General features: G+C 43.7%; 1 protein-coding gene across 3 annotated transcripts; it reads left to right on the top strand.

The window, feature by feature from the left end:
• Positions 1-590: 590 nt before the first annotated feature.
• nfkb1 (nuclear factor of kappa light polypeptide gene enhancer in B-cells 1) lies at positions 591-20,957 on the top strand. Of its 3 annotated transcripts, none has more exons than XM_068572246.1 (22): positions 591-825; positions 2,026-2,072; positions 2,630-2,711; positions 4,435-4,475; positions 4,583-4,681; positions 9,626-9,777; positions 10,234-10,397; positions 10,985-11,143; positions 14,062-14,166; positions 14,758-14,849; positions 15,099-15,237; positions 15,337-15,486; positions 15,575-15,868; positions 16,635-16,752; positions 16,879-16,993; positions 17,695-18,102; positions 18,207-18,309; positions 18,536-18,672; positions 18,816-18,885; positions 19,007-19,170; positions 19,436-19,586; positions 19,673-20,957. In XM_068572246.1, exons 2-22 carry the CDS (start codon positions 2,031-2,033, stop codon positions 19,756-19,758), a joined length of 2,871 nt encoding a protein of 956 aa, XP_068428347.1. In that variant the 5' UTR covers positions 591-825; positions 2,026-2,030; the 3' UTR covers positions 19,759-20,957. The 3 variants fall into 3 exon arrangements, with proteins under 3 accessions (XP_068428347.1, XP_068428356.1, XP_068428365.1); XM_068572255.1 differs by lacking the exon at positions 591-825 and adding an exon at positions 878-954; XM_068572264.1 differs by lacking the exons at positions 591-825; positions 2,026-2,072; positions 2,630-2,711; ... (1 more) ...; positions 4,583-4,681; positions 9,626-9,777 and adding an exon at positions 10,065-10,091.
• The last annotated feature ends 455 nt before the right edge of the window (positions 20,958-21,412 follow it).

Here is a 21,412-nt window from a genome sequence, read left to right as displayed (position 1 = left end):
AGTACATTTACTTACAATAAGTACTTGTACCTGACTTTAATTTCCAGCTACTTGATACCTATACTGCACTACATCATGGAGACACATATTACATTACATATATATGTTTTCCTGACGACTTTAGTTTCAAATTCAGATTATTAAATGAATATTAAATTAAGTAATAAATGATGATGTCATATTCTAGATCAAGATAAAATGGTTTAAAGGTAGTTTATGGTTTATAATCTACAATACAGTATTTTATAATATATACAAAAAAGTAATCAAATAGTGAGAAAAATGCATGACATATACAAAAAAAATACACTATATATATGTATATATATATATATAAAATATATATAAATAAATAAAATAGAATAAAGATCCTGTAAGTTAATATGAGTTACTACCTCATTATATTGACTTAATATCTCATAATTATCGCAATACTTATAGAAAGTCATAATTATGAGGCAGTAGCTCTTTATAATGACTTACATGATCTGTGTCTCTTTATCACAGTGTCCTTCCCACATCAGAGTGAGACGTCTTCACATTTCACCGCCTCTCTCTACGTCACAGGGAATTTCCAGTGGGGAAGGAAATCAACTTCATGAACTTCAACAAACTCCAACCTGCAGGACTCCCGCGGCTCGCGCTCCGGGGATTAAACATCGGATTAATTCTTTATTAAAAGTGTTTCTCTTTTCTTCGTTAAACCGTCATGACGTCGTCGCGGCGCGTCATGACGCACTCCAATTAAACCCGGTTTGCAGCAAATGGATCCGCTGGTTCCGCACGAGCCGAAAGAGAACCCGACTGTTCACCTGAGTTAACCAGGTGAGAAATCGTTAACTAACCACTTTCGTAGTTAGAGTAACTAGCTAATTGTGTGCTTGCATTTATTACCGTAAATCCACCGTGATGCGTTGCTTTGTTACGCTCGCGACGCACTTCCTTATAAGACAGGTAACTTTATGCTCGAGCGTCACGGCCAGACTCCGCGTTAAAATGGGAACTTTAACGGTTTACTTCTTGACAGCAAAACGCACGTATCTCTCACGCCCGCCGTGAAGGTACGGTTTGTATTCGTGAACGCCTCCGGGTAAATTCGGCGTGTGTATCTAACGTGGAAATCATCCATTAGACGTAGTTGCTGTATAGTTTCCAGTGGTTTGTCTTGTTGGATTCCCCCGAACGCAGACCGCAGTCCACGTTTTATTTTGACAGGAAAACAAAGCGTGAAGCTGAAACTTTTTTTAATTTTTAAAAGTGCCGAAATCATGTCTGGGTCCATCTGACTCAGAATGTGTCATATTATATGTTCTTCGGTTTACGTTCCGTGTGTGTAAAGAGAGCAAACGGTTTAACTGGCAGGTTTCTGAACGGAGTTTCGTGTTGTGTTCGCCGCACACGGAACCTGCGAGAGGCGCGCGGCTAGCTCGGGCAGGTAGCGGTTTTTTAAACCTCCTCTCTCCGTAACACGACGCCAGAAGTCAAACAGCTGTTGTGCTTGTGTCGGTGCTGTTGACGTGTTTACCAATAATCACCGTTTTTGTTTATTCTACACTGTCACTTTTAAAGGAGGCAAACAAGCAAACAACAGTCCGGTAGCGCGAGCTAACCGTTAGCCAGCGGGCTAGCACGGTTCACACAGGCGCGTTCGTGTGTGTGTGCGGGAACGCGCCCGTGTGTCGAGCAGCAACAAGTGTCAGAGCGGTTATTTATTAAGAATAACAATGACAATACATATTGTTTTATAGATACACATGCCTTATAATTAAAACAAAACTTTACACAATTATTTGCATTATTATTACAAATTAAAACAGAAAAATATCTATATTTTGATGTAATTCTTAATCTTTTCAGGGCAATAGGTTTAAAAAAAAGTGAAATTATGAATACATAATCAAATAAAGAGTGATACATGTTTGTTTTATATTGTTTGCGTACATCATTTGCACCATTGTTGGTTAACCAACCTTTTTGTTTGTGTTACTCTGTGTGTAATTGTTGATTGTGACCTTTGACCTGCAGACATCATGGCTGGAGAAGAGCATTACCTTAATACTTCCTCCACGCAGGTAAACTCACCTCCAGCTTCATCTCCAGCAAGACAGCAGCAAAGGAAATATTGTGTTGTAACATAATATTAAGTAAAATATGATGCTAAAAGTTGTCGCCGTGATCCAGACAAACACGACAGACATTTAAAATCCTAAAAAGAAGCTTTGAATGTCAAAATCTTTTAAATGAGCTCATTTTAAATGTTTGTTGACAGTTGATTTTTCTTAATGCACAAAAAAAAGACGTGTTTGTTGCTTTTAAAACATAAACGATGAGATGGAGCTGCAAAGAAAAATGTATTTGTTGTCTACTTTGACATTTAAAGGTCAACTTATTGATCAATTTGAGGAAATGTTGAACATTTATTCTTAATCCAGCATTTTAAATGTCAATATTTAGTGTTTATTTTTGTTTACGACATCATCTTGACTTTTGAGGAACAGAAATAGATCTTAATCTTAAATAGAACTAAACGACTAAATTGAGAAAATATGAAAACATTAAAATAGTCGTTGGCTGCGTCCCTCGAGGGTCGTAGTTCACATATTTATTAATTAATGACTTCTTTCTTCAGATCTTCGACAACATGGGGATGGAGCAGCTGTGGGATTTCACACACTTCCCCGTGATGTCACAGAACCCGTCGCTGCAGACAGGTGAGCGCCGCCGCCTCACACCTGCTGTCAGAGCGGCTTCAAGCCTCTTTTTCACCCGTTGGTCCAATCGGGGTTCTGACGGTCATGAAACACCTGGAAATGTTATAGAGTTTTAAAATGGCTATTTCCAGGCCTGGAAAAGTCCTGGAAAATAAATTCCAAAAGTGTAGTAAAAGTCCTGTAAATGTGTTATATTCATGTGTTCATGACGTTCATTCACGTTGAGTTTGAAATAATTAATCTGCTTTTAAAAGAAAGAGGCTCAAAATATCAGCAGCATACATACAGGCATCTATATAAATGTTTATTCTTTTAATCAAACTATTGTCTCATTCATTTGAGTCATTTAAGCTTTACTGTATGCTTTGAATCCTCATTGTTAGTTTAAATACCACATTTTATCACTTTTTACTCTTTACAAACAGATTTCACACAATGTTTGATCATAGAAATCTAGTTAAAAGTCATGGAAAAGTGAAAAGTCGTGGGAATTTGACCAAATGTTGTGGAAATCTGGTCAAAAGTAATGGAAATCTGGTCAAAAGTCATGAAAATCTGGTTTAAAGTCAAGGCAATTTGGTTAAAAGTTATAGAAATTTGCTGAAAAGTCATGTGAATGTGGTTAAAAATTATGGAAATTTAGTCAACATGTGTATAAACTCTGTCAAATCCTCATTTACTTCATTCAGCTGCTGGTTTCATCCTCAGATCGAAGGGAAAGCCACAGCTCAGTGTTTTGTGTCTTCTCTTTAAACCTGTTACTCCACATTAAATATGTGGTTTGTTTCCATCCTCCCTCCTCAGGTATTACGAGCTAATCGCCCGTTGCGCAACACAAACAAACCGATGACAACGTGTCCAGCGATGTGCAGTCAACCTCGCTCCGATTTAATGACCAATAATTCTGTTAAAGGACGCCTTGTGTCTTAATTACTAGTGAAACTGTGACTTGATTAATTAATTAACCGTTTTAAAGTCTCTGAAGCTGTCTGAGGGTCTCATGAACGGTATTTTGGGAGAAACGTTCCGCTTTCTGTTTGTAAAACGAATGTGACGACAACGAAAGTGAAATGGAGTGAAAGTTGAGTCTCTTGGCTCTCACTTCCCCTGTGTGTGTGTGTGTGTGTGTGTGTCTGTGTGTGTCTGTTTGTGTATCTGTATCTCTCTTATTACTCCAAAATTATGATTTAAACCAGGAAATCAATTAATCAAACTTTTATTTTTTCTAGCGTCTTTGCTTAGTTCAAAGCGATTTTATAGAATAATGTTGAACACATAATAACAATTTGACTATTTTAATTAAAAATTATGAAAAAGTGAGACCGTATAATAGTTTAAAACTGTGTGAAATAAAAACTAAATCAATGGAAAAAATATGATTTTACAACTTTAATACAATAAAGTGAGCGAATAAAAGAATGTCAATTATTTTCTTAATCAAACCTCTTTAACTTTAGGTTATATTTACTTCTTAAGAAAACCCATTATCAGTAATTAATTCAATTTACATATTTACATTACAGCTTAATGAATAATACAACCTTTTTTTTCGCGATGATTTGTGCCTTTAAAGATGTTAAAAGAAAAAGAATCTGTTCATTTTTAAACATTCATTTCTGTCATGACCTGATGTGATGAAATACGAGTTCTTTCCTCTCATAGCGCTCAGTGTTTGTGTGTTTGTGTGCAAGTTGTTACTGATTTTTGTTGCGTGTGTTTTCAGTGGACGGACCGTTCCTGCAGATCGTGGAGCAGCCCAAACAGGTGAGCCTCACCTGTGAGGAGAGGAATTCATGCCCAGAGGTCCGTTTCTAAAAAAAATCGAAAAAGTGTGTTTATACAAAGTGTGTTTTCGTCTGTTCGTGTCGCAGCGCGGCTTCAGGTTCAGGTACGGCTGTGAGGGGCCGTCACACGGCGGCCTGCCGGGAGCCTCCAGCGAGAAGAACAGCAAGACTTACCCCGCCGTCAAGGTAACGCTGTGTGGTTGTATAGAAGTCTATGCAATATGTGTTGAAGCTGCATTCTCTCTCCTGACCACAAGGGGGCGACTGCTTTGGTTGTATAGAAGTCTATGCTTCATGTGTTCAAGTTTGTCTCAATCTCTAGTTCCAAGTCTTCTTTTATACAGCATGATGTTCATTTAGTACATTATGCTCATTTAGAGTCAAACAGACCATAAAGCAGGGGATGCTTTAGGGGCGGGGCTACAACGTGATTGACAGGTCGACACCAGAGTCGTATACGTCGCTCCTCCTCCGCCCATATACGGTCACTTCCTGCTCACTGGTCGCAAAATAGTCGTAGTCGAAGATGACGACGGCAAAATGGCCGAACTCGAGGCTTCAAAACGTCCACAAACCAACGCGTGACATCACCATGAAAACGTCCTCTTATCTAAACGCTTTGACATACAGAGTTTGAAACGATGAGGCTTAAAATAACGTGCAGGAAGTGAAATCAACTATTTTTGATGCGCCGAAAGAGTCGAATGAACACAGAGACTGTGGTCGCCTTGCGTCGGCAGAAACGCAGCGTTTCCTGTCAGCAGTCGGTCTGTTTAAAGTATATATATCACGCAGCAGACACATTGAAGCGATGATCCATTTGTATTCATGTCTTTGTCCTGCTGCAACACCTGGGTTAATCTCCTCAGGATTACTTAATCTCGTAACCCAAAGGTCCCCTAAAAAAAAAAAAGACTTCTTGATCGTTCGCCCAAGTTTTTTAATGCTATTGTTCGGTGCCTTCCCATCGTGCCACAGAGTAATACCGCACATCTTTAGAAAGATTATGACCTAAAGCATCCAAATCTGCAATAATAATCACAATACACACGAGCATTGACGTGTTTTTAAGCATTATCAGTCCATAAATCGTGTTTTTTCGATTCAGAAATTGAAAAATTGCCTACTTTTGAGCTTTTCCTTTCTCCTCTGGTCCCACCGTGACAAACAACCCACGTGACTAATCGTCTCCTTCCGCATGCGTCACCTTCCGCACGCCTCACCGGACGCGCTTTCAGACGAGTCCGAGGACCAATCAGATCGCAGGACCTCGAAATATGTCCGAACAAAAAAGAGAAAAAACTCTAGTTCCTGCTGTCGCAGTTTGAGACTCGCATATCGATCTCACACAGTTCTCTCACTACTTGTGACGTTCACATGGTCTCTACTGTTAGTAGTACTTTGAGTGACATCTGCTCACAAGGGTTACAGCAATTTAGCACTTTAATTGAAGTACATCGGACCTGTGGATGATGTAATGGAAGAGTTTTAGTTCTCAAAAAACACACTTCCTCTTCGACACGAAATCAGGAAAAAGCTTAAAATCTAGAAATTCCAACAGCTGACACGTTGAGGATCTTTGATAAATGATGTATATAAACTCGTTGATTTGTTTTTATTTCAATCAAAACGTCCGTAAACCCATCTGTGTGTATTTTGGCTGGCCTCATGTTGTTGGTTGGACCTTATGTTGAGCCCCTCCCCTCTCTGTAAACCGTCTGTATGATTTTACTTCTCGGCGTTTCTGTCGGCGTTTGGAGTCTGAAGCTAAAACCAGAGACGGGGAAACCCCCCAGATTCCTGTCTGCCTCTGTTCAGACCGAGGGAACGGTCTCAATCCAGGGTTTAGACGCGTCCCAACAGATGCTCTGTTGCAGGCACGGCTGCAGCTCTCCATCGTGCTCATTATCGGTCGTTTTCTAGATTAATCGATGTAAAAATATCAGAAAATACTGGAAAAATGTCAAAGATAAAGTCTTCAAATGTCTTGCTTTGTCAGATATTGAGTTTAATTTGATGTAAAACAAAGAAAAAGGAGAAGTTTCCAATTTTGAGAAGCTGAAATTGACTTTCTTATGAAAAAAAATCCCTTTAAATGATTATTTAAACATTTTAAAGTAGTTTACTATTAAATCTTCTGTCTCTTGACAAAGCGCTGCTACATTCATAAAAACAATGATAATTATATTTTTAATAATAATTACTATCTGCCAGAGATGTGAAATTGTTTATTTTTCATTCTGGATTTCAGTTATGTTGTGGGATTTTATTCCGGAAAGAAATGTGCAAAAATAATTTAGTCATTGTGAAATATTATTCTCGAAAGGCATTTCAAATAATTTGGAAAAAGTAATTGAAACGATACACAAGCCGGCTCACCTGTGAGTTAATATATTTCATATTCGAAACACTCTGAATATATGAAACACGGCAGTTTTTATGGACTTGATGAGGTCATCAGAGCGAAGAAGGAAGTGTTCCTGTCTCGTTTGTCTTTGTGTGTAAACGTTTGCGTGTTCATGCTGCAGACGGGAAAACCCCTCCAGTTGTTGTGTTGGGACCAGTGGGAGGAGGAAGAGGAGGAGGAGGAGGATGATGATGACTCACTTAAACTCTCTACAAAGACGTATTTAGTTTTGTTTGGGGGGGGGCTTCCAGGAGGTGTTTTGGAAATTATTCTCATTGATGGACTTTACTGAGGTTTTTTCAAAGGAAGTCGAGATGAAACTTAAAGAGAAACCTGAAAGTTTCAGTCCAAGATTTACATGTTTAGTCATGGAAATCTTCTCCAATAACTCAGTTTACGCTCAGATGACATGTTATTACACATTAATACACGATAATACACATTAGTACATAATAATACATTATTAATCAGTTAATGAGTTATCAAACATTCTGCATGAAATGCATACATATATGTGTGTGTATACATATATATATTTTATGTGTGTACATATTTGTGTGTGTGTGTACATGTGCGCAGATCGATTAGACAGATAGTGTGTGTGTGTGTATAGTTCTGAAGTCAAAGAAGCAGGTTGAGTTTTTGGGTTCAAGACTCTTCTGCTGGTCTGGACATGCCCAGGTTTACTTACACTCTCCCTCACTTACACACACACACACACACACACACACACACACACACACACACACACACACACACACACACACTCACACTCACTCTCTCTCTGAGACACCTCTGCTGCCGTTTCATGTCTGTTGGGAATTTCCTCCCCAAAGCCCACAAGTAATTACAAGGAAGTGTCGTTGCGTCAGCGGCAGGAAGGCGTTGAGTTTCATCTCCAGATGAAACGTCTCGAGGTGTAAAACCTTTGTGAACGAGCGCCCACTCTGCCCCAGAAACTCTGACGCCAGGCTTTTAACCCCTTCTTCGTCGAGGCCGACGCGTCGCCGTCCTACTTCCCTCACACGGCTCTCTGCGGCTCAGAGCGCTGACGCGGAAAAACCATAGACTTTTCACTCAGTTATTAAATTTACTACATTACCCAGAGTGCACTTCAACAAACAGCAGCTAGTTCCGCTAAATGTAACCATTACCCGCCCACTTACAGCGGCAACTAGCAGCTACAAACTAACGATTAACAATTCATTGTTACAGGTTTAATGGGAAAACATATTTTCTTTGGCCACCATTGTTATTAGTTTTCCCAGTTGGAAAACAAATTTTCTGGATTTTTCCGGCTCGACGTGAATGCAGCATTTTCCCGCTGCTGCATTTATATTTTCAAAACAACAACATAGCGACGGCCGTAATCCAAGATGGCCACGGCCGTAATCCAAGATGGCCACGGCCGTAATCCAAGATGGCCACGGCCGTAATCCAAGATGGCGACGGTGAATCCGCTGAACTCGAAGTTTCAAAACATCTGTCCGCAAGCCAACAGGCTCAGATTGTTGTTGTTGTTGTTGTTGTTGTTGTTGTTGTTAAGAGTGACAACATGATGGAAGGAACACAACTGAGGAATAAAACCTTTTCACTCATATACACACAGACGCCTGCAGCTTATTTTCTTCAGTAAAGTACTTTCAGGTGAAGTTTTAACACGTTTTGGACTTTTTTTTGCCTTTTTCATTGATTTAAAAATAAGCGACAAAAAAAACACAAGTCGCTCACAAGAACCGGCGGAGCCAAAGCGCGGTCGTGGAGAGAGGAAATAAACACAAAAACCAAAAACACAAAAACCAAGCGGGTCGTGTTCCACCTGAAGGTTTTAGTGTCGCACCTCCGTCTGTGAAACAAGGAAACGTGTTTTATAGGAAACTGGGTTTTGTGTGACGGAGCGTCTGATTGGCCGACAGAACCGGGACAAGGAAGTGGTGCTCGAGGCAGTTTGCAAACTCACTACACACGCACACACACACACACACACACACACACACACACACACACACACGGTAGAAACAGGAACAGTATTTTTTATCTGATTTCCTTTATGTAAAACAGTTCGGTAGCAAAGTTTGAGATAATGTGTCAATCATTAAGAGAGGGACAGAAAATATAATAAACTACCAACAAGAAGAAGTCACACATTATATAAATACATCATCATAAATGCAGTGACCTCCAGTTAGTCTGTTTTAGTTTTTAATTTGCTGACATTTCACAGTTCAGGAACTGATCTGTAATCAGATTTTAATCTGTGTTTTCACATCGTTCTGATCTGTATCCATAAAGAGTGGGCGAGTGTTTCTTTGAATGCAAGCTGTGGTCTTTAAAGTCAAATAAAAACCACTTGAATGTTATTTTTTAAGAATATCCAGGATTTTATTACAAATTAATTAGGAAATAAACTCAAATTGGGAGTTAAATTCATGAATTTCTGCCTGAAGTCTGGTGTTTTTCTCATGGAGCAAAGACAGATTTAAGAATTATGTGCAAACAAGGTTTGAATATCGTTGTTTGTTAATTTTCTGTTTATTGATGTATTAATGGACTCAAGCATGAAGACGATGCGCATCCTGTTAAAGTTTCATCATCAAACTGTGGAGAAACATTAAATTCATATAATAAATACACAACACTTGTGGAGGATGGAGTTGGAGGCCTCGCTCCTCCAGGCTGCGTTGCATTGTGGGTAATGTCGGCGTCCCCGCTCCATGTTGCAGATCAGTAACTACCAGGGTCCGGCCCGCGTGGTGGTGCAGCTGGTGACGGCGCTGACACCGCAACCGCAGCTGCACGCGCACAGTCTGGTGGGGAAGCAGTGCGACAAAGGAGTGTGTGTCACGGACCTGCAGCCCAAAGACTCCAACATCAGGTACACACACACACACACACACACACACACACACACACACACACACACACACACACACACCTGCAGCACAAAGACTCCAACATCAGGTACACACACACACACACACACACCTGCAGCCCAAAGACTCCAACATCAGGTAAACACACACACACACACACACACACACACACACACCTGCAGCACAAAGACTCCAACATCAGGTACACACACACACACCTGCAGCCCAAAGACTCCAACATCAGGTACACACACACACACACACACACACACACACACACACACACACACCTGCAGCCCAAAGACTCCAACATCAGGTACACACACACACACACTTTCTCACACATTCTCACACTCAGACACACACACACTTTCTCTCTCTCTCTCACACACACGCACTCCCACACACACCAGGTGTGAGACTGACGTGTGTGTGTGTGTGTGTGTGTGTGTGTGTAGTTTTCCTAACCTGGGCATCCTTCACGTGACCAAGAAGAACGTGGCGAAGACTCTGGAGGACCGGATGGCCGAGGCCTTCAGGCTCGGCTTCAACTGCGGCGTCTGCATCCACCCCGACATCGACGCGCTGCAGGGGGAGGTGCGCGTGCCCCGAGAGCTCACCGGTACGTGTGTGTGTGTGTGTGTGTGTGTGTGTGAGAGAGAGTGTGTGTGTGTGTGTGAGAGAGGGAGAGAGAGAGAGTGTGTGTGTGTGTGTGTGTGTGTGTGTGTGTGTGAGAGAGGGAGAGAGAGAGTGTGTGAGTATTGTTTGTATTTTTTTCAATTGAGGACATTTTATGAAACATATTTAAAGAAAGTGAGTTAAAAAATAGAACATGTTAAAAGAGAGTTTATTTATTATTCTGACAAACCATCATCATCTTCTTTATTTTCCTCCCTTTGGCTTATTGTTATTATTATGATTATTATTAGGATTATTTTGTGATCCTATGGCCCTCCCCCTGTCTTGTTATCATTCTAATTATCGTTAATATCATTCTAATCATCAGTAATATTATTCTAATCATCAGTAATATCATAATAATCATCATTATAACATCATTAATATTATTATAATCATCATTAATATCATTCTAATCATCATTAATATCATTCTAATCATCATTAATATCATTCTAATCATCATTAATGTCATTCTCAGCATCATTAATATCATTCTAATCATTAATATCGGTGTTCTCCGTGTCCTCAGAGCACCAGCGCAGTGTGATCTGCAGCGCTGCGTCGCTGCAGGCCAAGGAGATGGACCTCAGCGTGGTCCGGCTCATGTTCACCGCCTTCCTGCCCAACAGCGACGGAGGATTCTCCAGACGACTCGAGCCCGTCGTGTCGGAACCGATCTACGACAGCAGTGAGTCTGAGTCCAGCTGCTCGGCCCCACTGGGCCAACTGGTTCAAGGTCCCAGACTGGTTTAAGGTCCCAGACTGGTTTAAGGTCCCAGGCTGGTTTAATTAAGGTCCCAGGCTGGTTTAAGGTCCCAGGCTGGTTTAATTAAGGTCCCAGGCTGGTTTAAGGTCCCAGACTGGTTTAAGGTCCCAGGCTGGTTTAATTAAGGTCCCAGGCTGGTTTAATTAAGGTCCCTGACTGGTTCAAGGTCCCTGACTGGTTTAAGGTCCCTGACTGGTTTCAGTTTTACAGATCTGTTGATTAAATAAACTAATCGATAAGTTGCGCTTTACTGTGCTGGATTAGTGCTGGTTATTGAGCCATTTTGGACCATGATGGACTATGATGGACTATGAAGGTCCATGAAGGACTATGATGGACCATGATGGACCATGAAAGACCATGATGGACCACAAAGGACCACAAAGGACCTTGAAGGACCACAAAGGACCTTGAAGGACCACAAAGGACCTTGAAGGACCATAAAGAACCATGAAGGACCATGAAGGACCACGATTGACCGCAAAGGACCACGATTGACCACGAAGGACCACAATTGACCACGAAGGACCATGAAAGAGCATGAGGGACTATAAAGGACCACGAAGGACCTGGATGGACCATGAAGTCCCACTAAAGACCACAATTGACCATAAACGACCATGAAGGACTTTAAGGACCATGAAAGACCATGTCCTGAAGAAGCTGGTACCCTATGCGTTGCTGTACTTCTGCAGAACAAGATGGTCTCCGTGTTAATGAACTCAACCTCTCTCCGCTCGGTACTTCCTGTGTCTCCGCTCAGTACTTCCTGTGTCTCCGCTCAGTACTTCCTGTGTCTCCGCTCAGTACTTCCTGTGTCTCCGCTCAGTACTTCCTGTGTCTCCGCTCAGTACTTCTGTGCCTCCGCTCGGTACTTCCTGTGTCTCCGCTCGGTACTTCCTGTGTCTCCGCTCAGTACTTCCTGTGTCTCCGCTCAGTACTTCCTGTGTCTCCGCTCAGGCTGCGATCTACATCCTCCTCTGTGTTCGTGTCCCCGGTCTGAGGATCTTCGTTAAACTGCCGTCGGGTCGCCTGGTTTCATTTCCCTCTTCCTGCTGCTCTGGTTTCCGTACGATGCAACTTCCTGTCAGAACTGAGACTCATCACTTCACCACCAGCGCTGCACTTCTGTCAAGTTGCTTTTGTTAATCTTCTGTAACGAAGTCGAGGGGAAAAAGGACTTAAAAGTCTAAAGGGTTCAGATTCAGAAGCCTCTTCACTGGAGGAACGTTGGTCAAAAAGTTGATTTAGAGGCACTTGTTGAACTCGTTCAGATCCTTGAAGAAGTTCTGGAACTTATTTAGTAAAAGTTAAATGTAGAATCGAGAGGACTCGTCAGGTTGAACGGTGAAAAAACAACTTTTTTATGCTTCCGGCGCCACCAGAGGGTTGTTGGTCCCATTTGTCCAGGTTTTGGGTCAGAACTCAAGACTTCTGACAATTTCACTCAAATGTACAGTAGTTGTGAACTTTTTAAAGCGTGAACACCAGTGAAGAAGTTGGGTTTGAAGGCTAAACGCCAACAAATATGGATTGAGGCAGAAAGCTTGTTTGACAAGTTGGATTGTGGGAAATTATCACTCTTTAAGCCACCTCGCCAGCAAAAGCCGTTACACATTATGTCCTCTGGCTGTCTGTACGTCCTTCCAACCTTCTGCCCTTCCAGGTTTCCGTCCTTCCAGATTTCCAGCTGTCCAGCCTTCTGTCCGTCCTTCCTTCCAGCCTTCCTTCCTTCCATCCAGCCTTCTGTTCGTCCATCCTTCCAGCCTTCCTTCCTTCCTTCCTTCCATCCAGCTTTCTGTCCGTCCTTCCTTCCATCCAGCCTCCTGTCTGTCCTTCCTTTCAGCCTTCCTTCCTTCCTTCCTTTCAGCCTTCCTTCCATCCAGCCTTCTGTCCGTCTTTCCTTCCAGCCTTCCTTCCATCCAGCCTTCTGTCCGTCCTTCCTTCCATCCAGCCTTCTGTCCGTCCTTCCTTCCAGCCTTCCTTCCATCCAGCCTTCTGTCCGTCCTTCCTTCCAGCCATCCAGCCTTCTGTCCATCCTTCCTTCCTTCCTTCCTTCCATCCATCCAGCCTTCTGTCCGTCTTTTCTTCCATCCAGCCTTCTGTCCGTCTTTCCTTCCATCCAGCCTCCTGTCCGTCCTTCTTTCCAGCCTTCCTTCCATCCAGCCTTCTGTCCGTCCTTCTTTCCAGCCTTCTTTCCTTCCAGCCTTCCCTCTTCCAGTTTTCCTTCTGTCCTTTCAGCCTTCGTCCAGTCTTTTGTCCGTCCATCCATCCATCCTTCCTTCCAGCTTTCCTGCCGTCCAGCCTTCCATCCTTCCTTCCCTCCAGTTTCTTTCCATCTAGCCTTTCGTCCTTCCAGTTTTCCTTTCGTCAAGCCTTCCACCTGTCCGTTTGCACAGGTTTCCTTCTCTCCGTCCTTCCTTCCAGCCTTCCATCCTCATGTCCACCCGTCCATCTTTCCTATTCTCTTGAACGCGACATCTCAGCAGCACTTTGAGAGAATTTCTTCTAATTCGGCTCAACCATCCACTTCGATAAGACTGACCTTGCGTCACATTTTTGGCCACTTTTGCTTTCACACAAATGTCTAACAGGATAAAATGAAATACAACCGAGAAAAACTGAGAGGCCGTAAATCTTCTACTAAAGCTGCATTCATACTCTCCATCACTGCAGTAAAGGTGTGGAGATTTCTAGAGTCGAAGATGCAGGTTAGATGAAAACAGTGTTTCGCTCTCACTTACTGCTGCTTGTTTTTTTTTCATCCCGTGACCGGGAATCGAACCCTCGTCCTCTCCACTGACCCACTGCGCTGTGTTCTCTGTGCTCGTCCCCTTTAGAGGCTCCGAACGCTTCCAACCTGAAGATCGTGAGGATGGATCGAACCGCCGGCTGCGTGAGCGGAGGAGAGGAAGTCTACCTGCTCTGTGACAAAGTCCAGAAAGGTGAGGCGGGATTTAAAGAGACAGCGACGCAGAAAACACATTTATACACAAAAAGAAGTCAAACTTCAGTCTCAGTTGCGGCTTTGAACGACGCAGCGAAGTCACGAGTGAATGAATGAATGAAGTGTCGCGTCAGCTGACGTCGCCACCTGCTGGAGGGTTTGTGTTAAGTCCTCCTCGCGAATGAGACTGTTTTTGAACTTTACATTAAAAAACAGGGCAATCTGATTGGTTCATAGCGTGATAGAAAACCCACATACCGTCGCTAGGATGTCTAATTCCTTTTTTTTAAAATACTTTAAGTATCAGGAAAACACTTCAAACAGCTGGAAATAGGTTCATAATGCATTTTATTTAGTTAAAAAGCACTTTATGTGGTAAAAAACAATAATAAAAGCAATAATATTTAAAAAGAAGACATTTTAAAGGTAAAATCCAGTAGAAACTGTTATTAAAGTCAATTTACTGGAAGTTTTAAGTGGCAAAGAGCCAGATAATGAACTCGATCCAACGTGTAGATGATGTCATAATACGCAGAATTAGTTTAGTCGACGTACTTAATTAAAATTGTATTTTTTTGTGTGTTTCTAGATGACATTCAGGTTCGGTTCTATGAAGAAGACAACTCAGGGGTGACCTGGGAGGCTATGGGAGATTTCTCCCCGACAGACGTCCACAGACAGGTACAAGGAGTTAGTAGTACTCCTGTTAATACTACTCACACAAAGTAGTACTAGTTATGAGTTCCTTTGTTATCTAATTAAAGGTGTAAGTAGATGTTGTAGTGGTACTAGGAGTATCAAATGCAGCAGAAGCGGTAAAAGTATTCGTCGGTTTACTTTACTACCATAACCAACACCACGCTACTAGTAGTACTTTAAGCAGTATCGGCTGTAGTAGTAGGAGTACTGACGTGTGTTCTCCGCCGTCAGTTCGCCATCGTGTTCAAGACGCCGAAGTATCGAGACCAGAACCTCCTGAAGCCGACGTCTGTGTTCGTCCAGCTGAAGAGGAAGTCTGACAACGAGACCAGCGAACCCAAACCCTTCACCTACCACCCGCAGATCATCGGTAGGTGGTGTAGCTCCACCCTCAGGTCATAGGTAGGAGGTGTAGCTCCACCCTCAGGTTGCAGCTCGCTCACCTGTGGTCCTGTACCTGTGTGTCCAGACAAGGAGGAGGTGCAGAGGAAGAGACAGAAGACGTTGCCCAACTTCCAGGACTTCAGCGGCCACGGAGGAGGTGGAAGTCTGTACCGAGGAGGAGGTGGAGGAGGACCTGCTGCAGGTGGAGGACCTGGCTCTGCAGGAGGAGGAGGAGGTAAAATAAGCGGGGGTTTGTCACTGTAACTCTTCACGATGAGAAGACCTTCTGCTTATGTCGTGGGTGCGTTTGATTCGTCCTCCAGGTTACTTCCAGAGCTTCACTACCTACAACTATGGCGGAGGAGGAGGCGGAGGTTTCTCCACAGGATACTCAGCTGGTCTGGGAGGAGGAGGAGGAGGAGGAGGAGTACAAGCAGGAGGAGGCGGCGAAGGCATCAAACACCAAGAGAAGCAACAACAAGGCGACGCGGCAGACGACAGCGATCCAGACGACGACTCGGGGCCGGGGGTCACGCCGAGAGCTGCAGCCCGGCCAGGAGGCCCCGAGGCCGGGGAGAGGACTGAGGAGGGAGGGGTCAGCGTGGAGGAGCCCGAAGGTACACAACTAATACACACATTGTGAACTGTGACAACGATTTGTTCTTTATAGCTCAAGTCAAGATACTTAAGGTCATAATTTAACTGCTAAATATTCAGCGATAAGATCCGATTTAACTTTATTTACCCCGGAAAATATTTATTATGCCAGACAGAGGAATAATAAAGGAACAATATAATAAAAAAATAAACATAAATATGAACAATAGAGTAATATTTATTAAGAAGAAAAGAAGTGATGCTGACAAATAGTAAAAGAAAAGTAATGGAGTGCATGATTAAAGGTTGTATTGCACATTTTATATTGTTGTTGGTTTCTATATGTCTTTTTTCTGTCAGTTTTATATATATATATATATATTTATATTTGTTTTAGGTATTGTTAATAATTATAATCAATGATTATAATCCAACACAAAGTAAAGGAGTGGATTTTTGGATTTGAGAAGCTTTTATTGTCTAAACATCAGCTAAATAGATGAAAAGTTTATTTTCCTAAATGTATTTCTACCCGGTAACATGAAACATGAACATAAATACAAACAAACAACATTTTATGTGCTTTAAAATGTTTGTTTTTAATAATACTGTGTGTTTGTTCATGTTTCATTTAACTTAAAAAAAAGCACAAAAAAAACGTTTTCCTTCCTGTGTGTGTGTGTGTGTGTGTGTGTGTGTGTGTGTGTGTGTGTGTGTGTGTGTGTGTGTGTGTGTGTGTGTGTGTGTGTGTGTGTGTGTGTGTGTGTGTGTGTGTGTGTGACGCAGACGAGGCGGCCGCCGCGCAGCTGGAGGCTCTGTTCCGCTACTCGGTTACGGGCGACTCAGCGTACCTGCTGGCTGCTCAGCGTCAGCTGATGGCGGCGCAGGACGAGGACGGAGACACGTCAGTGAAACACACACACACAGACACACAAAAACCAACAAACACCGCTTTTCCCGAGGCTCTGATTCAAAGTTGTGTCCGGTGAAGTGTTGCATCGTTCCTTTGATCCTCTTTTCCGCCTCCTAGTGGGCTCCACCTGGCGGTCCTCCACAGCCAGCAGGAGGCGCTGAAGAGCCTGACGCAGGTGGTCTCCGCTCTGCCCGGAGAGGAGGTGCTCAACATGAGGAACCACCTCTACCAGGTACTCGCCTCCTCAAGCTCCGCCCCCTCCGCGCTGAACAGGAAATCAACATGTCTGCGGGTGTCGTTTCCTTTGTTCAGCGCAGTTTCCTTGCGGCAAGGATGCATCCTACTTCAAGGGCAAGAAGAGAAAACGTACACGATGGACTGAAGCTCTCTGACTGAGAGATCAAGCACTGAGATCAAGCTAGGAGGGAAGATGTTTCCTAGTTCAACAACAAGGAAACAACCTTGATAAGAAGAAAAAAAGGCTGCTTCCTTGTTTGGGTGCAAAAAAGGCGGCTTTCTGATAAGAGAGATGAGAAGGAAGCGAGTGAGAGAAGGTGCACAAAAGAGACCTACTTAGGAAGCAAAGAAGTTTTCTTATTAGGGAACAAGGAAATTACCTCCGTCAGGAGAAAATATCAAGTAAGCTTACTTACTAGTTAGGGATCAAGAAAGCTCACTAGTTAGGGATCGAGGAAGCTCACTAGTTAGGGATCGAGGAAGCTTACTAGTTAGGGATCGAGGAAGCGTACTAGTCAGGGGTCGAGGAAGCGCACTAGTTAGGGGTTAAGGAAGCGTACTAGTTAGGATCAAGGAAGCATACTATTTAGGGGTCAAGGAAGCTTCCTAGTTAGGGGTCAAGGAAGCATACTAGTTAAGGAAGCGTCCTAGGATGAGAGGCAGCGTTAGTGAAAGCTCTCCCTCCATGTTTCCCAGACTCCTTTGCACCTGGCCGTGATCACCCAGCAGAGGGAGGCGGTGGAAGCGCTGCTTCTGGCCGGCGCCGACCCGACGCTGACGGATCGTCACGGCAACACGGCGCTGCACCTGGCGTCCCGGCTGGGAGGTGAAGGTGGACGAGGAGGAGGAGGAGGAGGAGGAGGAGGGGGGATTGTCCAGCTTCTGCTGCAACACGGACAGATGAGAGAGCTGCTGGACCAAACCAACACAGCCGGCCTGTGTGCCATCCACCTGGCCGTCCTGGCCAATCAGCTGTCTTCACTCAGGGAGCTGCTAGTGGGCGGAGCCAGCGTGGAGGCTCAGGAGCGCGGCGGCGGGCGCACCGCCCTGCACCTCGCCACCGAGAGGGACAACGTGTCGCTGGCCGGCTGCCTGCTGCTGGAGGTGAGGACCGGACCGGGTGCACTGGTTTAGCTGGTCGTCCCCCAGTAAGATCTAACTGTGTGTGTGTGTGTGTGTGTGTGTGTGTGTGTGTGTGTTGCTTTCAGGGAAACGCTGAGGTGGACTGCTTCACCTTCAACGGCTCCACCCCCCTCCACGTGGCTGCAGGGCGGGGCTCCGTCAAGCTCACGGCTCTTCTGATGGCTGCAGGTACACACACACACCTGGACGCGCTTAGCGTAGCGTAGCTTAGCATAGAGACAATGTATTGTTATATCGCTCACTGTTTCAGCTGCAGAACCGGTTAGTTAGTTATTGTTGTTTAACCAACAACATGTGTGTGTTACAGGTGCAGAACATGTTAGGTAGTTGGTTAGTTGGTTGGTTAGTTGTAACCAACCGCTTGTGTGTGTGTGTGTGTGTGTGTGTGTTTCAGGTGCAGACCCTCAGAAGGAGAACTTTGAGCCGCTCTTCTTCAGGGAGGACTGCTGTGATGAAGACAGGGAGGATGAGGATGAAGATGAAGGCTACATCCCAGGAACCACTCCTCTCAACATGGCCGCCACCACCCAGGTACACCTGGCACGCAAGTGACTGAAGACTTTCAAAATAAGAGCCCGACCTAAACAGTTTAAAAGCAGCTGAAATACTGTGATCTCTCTCTCTAATTCTGTGTGTGTGTGTGTGTGTGTGTGTGTGTGTGTGTGTGTTTGCAGGTGTTGGAGCTTCTGAATGGAAAAGAATATGAACCAAAATGTCCACAGAAAGCCATTCCCCCTTCTCAAGGTGAGTTCAGCCTCTAATCTGACATTTATTATTATTAAAGTTTAGTTTATGATCATGAGACATCAACTGAAACATAGTGATAGCTTATATAACGTGTGCGTGCATGCGTGTGTGTGTGTAGGCGACCTGGCGAGCCTGGACCTGGAGGTGAAGCAGCAGGTGTGTCGCGCTCTGGAGAGTAAAGGATGCTGGGAAAAACTGTCTCACAGTCTGGGTCTCGGGATCCTCAACACGGCCTTCAGGCTGAGCCCCTCCCCCGCCAAGACACTGCTGGACAGCTACGAGGTGACACACGCACACACACACATACACACTCACACGCACACACACACACACACATACATAGGATACGCAGGAAACTCATATCTTTATTTATTCATGACTTTAAAACAATCTGGTCTCCCTTTACTTTAGAAAAATGAATAAATAAACGTATTAATTCTCATTCTTGACATTTAACTACTGGAGTTTACGCACACATACACACATAAACACACACACACAACATCGAATGTTGACCTCTGACCTCCGGCGTGTTTTTGCCCTGCAGGTTTCAGGCGGGACGGTCCGGGACCTGCTGGCCGGTCTCGGGTCCGTCGGCGAGTGCAGAGCGCTGAGCATCCTGCAGGAGGCGCTGCGTCGCCGGGATGAGGAAAAGGAGGAGGAGGAGGAGGAGGAGGAGGAGGAAGAAGAGACGAGTGGTGAGCCGCCGCCGCGAGGCGATCTCGTTCCAGGTTTGGGTTTTTAAAATGCCGACTCACTCAGTGTGTGTTTCTCTCTTTTACAGGTGAGTCTCGGCTCCAGGACCCCAAGGTGGATGTCCGGATGGACAGCGGCGTCTGCGACAGCGGGGTGGAGCTCTCCACGGCGTGACGCCTCCAGCTCACGCCGGATCCGGGCTTTAAACTCGGGGGCGAAACGGTTCTCACGATTTTTAAGATTCACCTGAACGGGGACGAGAAACGAAAAAGTTAATTCCTGGTTTGTTTCGGTTGTTTCGATGGTTTTCAGCCCACACTACACTCCAGCAGCGCCACCGAAGAATGTAACGCGTGTGTTTGGTTCCTTCAGAGGAAAGATTCAATCCCCCCCAAAGAAAATACAAACGAGAGTCCCTCCAAAGTGTTGATGATGTTGACTTCCTGCTGCCTGGAGTCGTGTTCTGTTGGTTGTGTTTCTGCAGCAGACGTCTGCTGGGGAACGAACGGTGCTATTGGTCCTGAAATGATTGTAAAGAGCTTCATTTGCCCCAAAAGGACAGTTTTTTAAAATCTGTCTTTATGCTGCGTTCATATCAAAAGCGTTGCAAACAACGTAAAATGTTACAAACAACACGAAAGGTTGCGAACAATGAGAATTTTTGCCGGGTGACTCCAATGACGTGTTGCAAAAGAATGTGCCGCTTTCGCGCGAGTTGAAATGTTCCCACTCTGGCGACAAAAAAAAAAGCGTGACACTTGAGAAAATGTCAGAAATGGTAACTGTTTTTACGGAGATAAGCCACGCCCCCTTTTTAGTGCAAATGATGCGATTGGACCGAATGAAGAGAACATTCGCAACGCTTTTGGTTGTGAACGCAGCATTAGGCGAACACTCACCCGTCTGCATGGAGAAGGACTCCTTCTGTTCATGCTTCGGATCCACAGGCTGTGGTTCTGGTCCCGGTCCTGATTATGGTTCTGGTTCCAGTCCCGGTCCTTGTACTTGTCTCTACTTCTCTCTCAATTTATTAAAAGAGAAGTTGTCTCGTGTGTTTCTAATATCCTGCAGTAAAACTCCACATTTAACTCAGAGCTCAGTAATAATTAACTTATAATTTATGAGACACATTTCTGTTTATGTCAACAAACATCATAAACTGTATTTTGGCAGCGCTGTGGTCCTGCACCTATTATTATTAATATTAATAATATTATTAGATCTTTCCATCCGTATGAACATGAGGAAACATCACACGACACCTGAACATTGTCTTATTATGACAATAAAAAACCACAGTGAAACTGTTTTTAAATGTGCACGTGTTAAAGAAATCTGTTGAGTGTTTTTACATTTTTAATTAAGGACTTTTTTTTAAAAAAATATTTGTTTGTCTCACAACTGAAACTCATGAACTTGTTTAAAAAAAACAAAAAATGTTTTTTTGTGCATCTTCGGTCGTTTCTTTCTATCTTCCTCTCAAAAGATAAATGATAAGTTTGAGCACAAAGACTGGAGGCGGAGGGCAAACTGCAAGGCATTGTGGGAAAAGAAGTCCAGAGCTGTGAGGAGTTGTAGTCCCTCTCTTCTGTGTGAAACCAAAGCTCCTCTGATATTTATATCTTTGCCCGGCACTGTACAGTTCAACACCAGCTTTTCATTGGTTGTTATTTTTTAAATAAAGTTTTTTTATATATATATACATATATATATACACTTTTGTTAAGTCTATTTATTTATACCTGAAAATAAATTACTTGATTAGTGTCATTTACTACAAATGTGTCGCTGTGTTTTGAAAGAAAGTCTGCGGGAAGTCCTAAAAATA

This window comes from Clinocottus analis, unplaced genomic scaffold (assembly GCF_023055335.1).
Source record: "Clinocottus analis isolate CAN_PGR_092001 unplaced genomic scaffold, fCliAna1.0.p SCAF_1, whole genome shotgun sequence".
In the NCBI taxonomy this organism is placed as follows: domain Eukaryota; kingdom Metazoa; phylum Chordata; class Actinopteri; order Perciformes; family Cottidae; genus Clinocottus; species Clinocottus analis.
The sequence above is the reverse complement of the archived record's forward strand: the minus strand, read 5'-3'. Positions and strand labels throughout refer to the sequence as shown.

Excerpts from the sequence above, each read along its gene's own strand:
- nfkb1 (XM_068572246.1), top strand. The coding sequence starts at position 2,031 with ATGGCTGGAGAAGAGCATTACCTTAATACTTCCTCCACGCAG. Across the intron at positions 15,869-16,634 it reads CAGCGTGGAGGAGCCCGAAG|ACGAGGCGGCCGCCGCGCAG; the intron begins GTACACAACTAA and ends TGTGTGACGCAG. Across the intron at positions 18,673-18,815 it reads ACATGGCCGCCACCACCCAG|GTGTTGGAGCTTCTGAATGG; the intron begins GTACACCTGGCA and ends GTGTGTTTGCAG.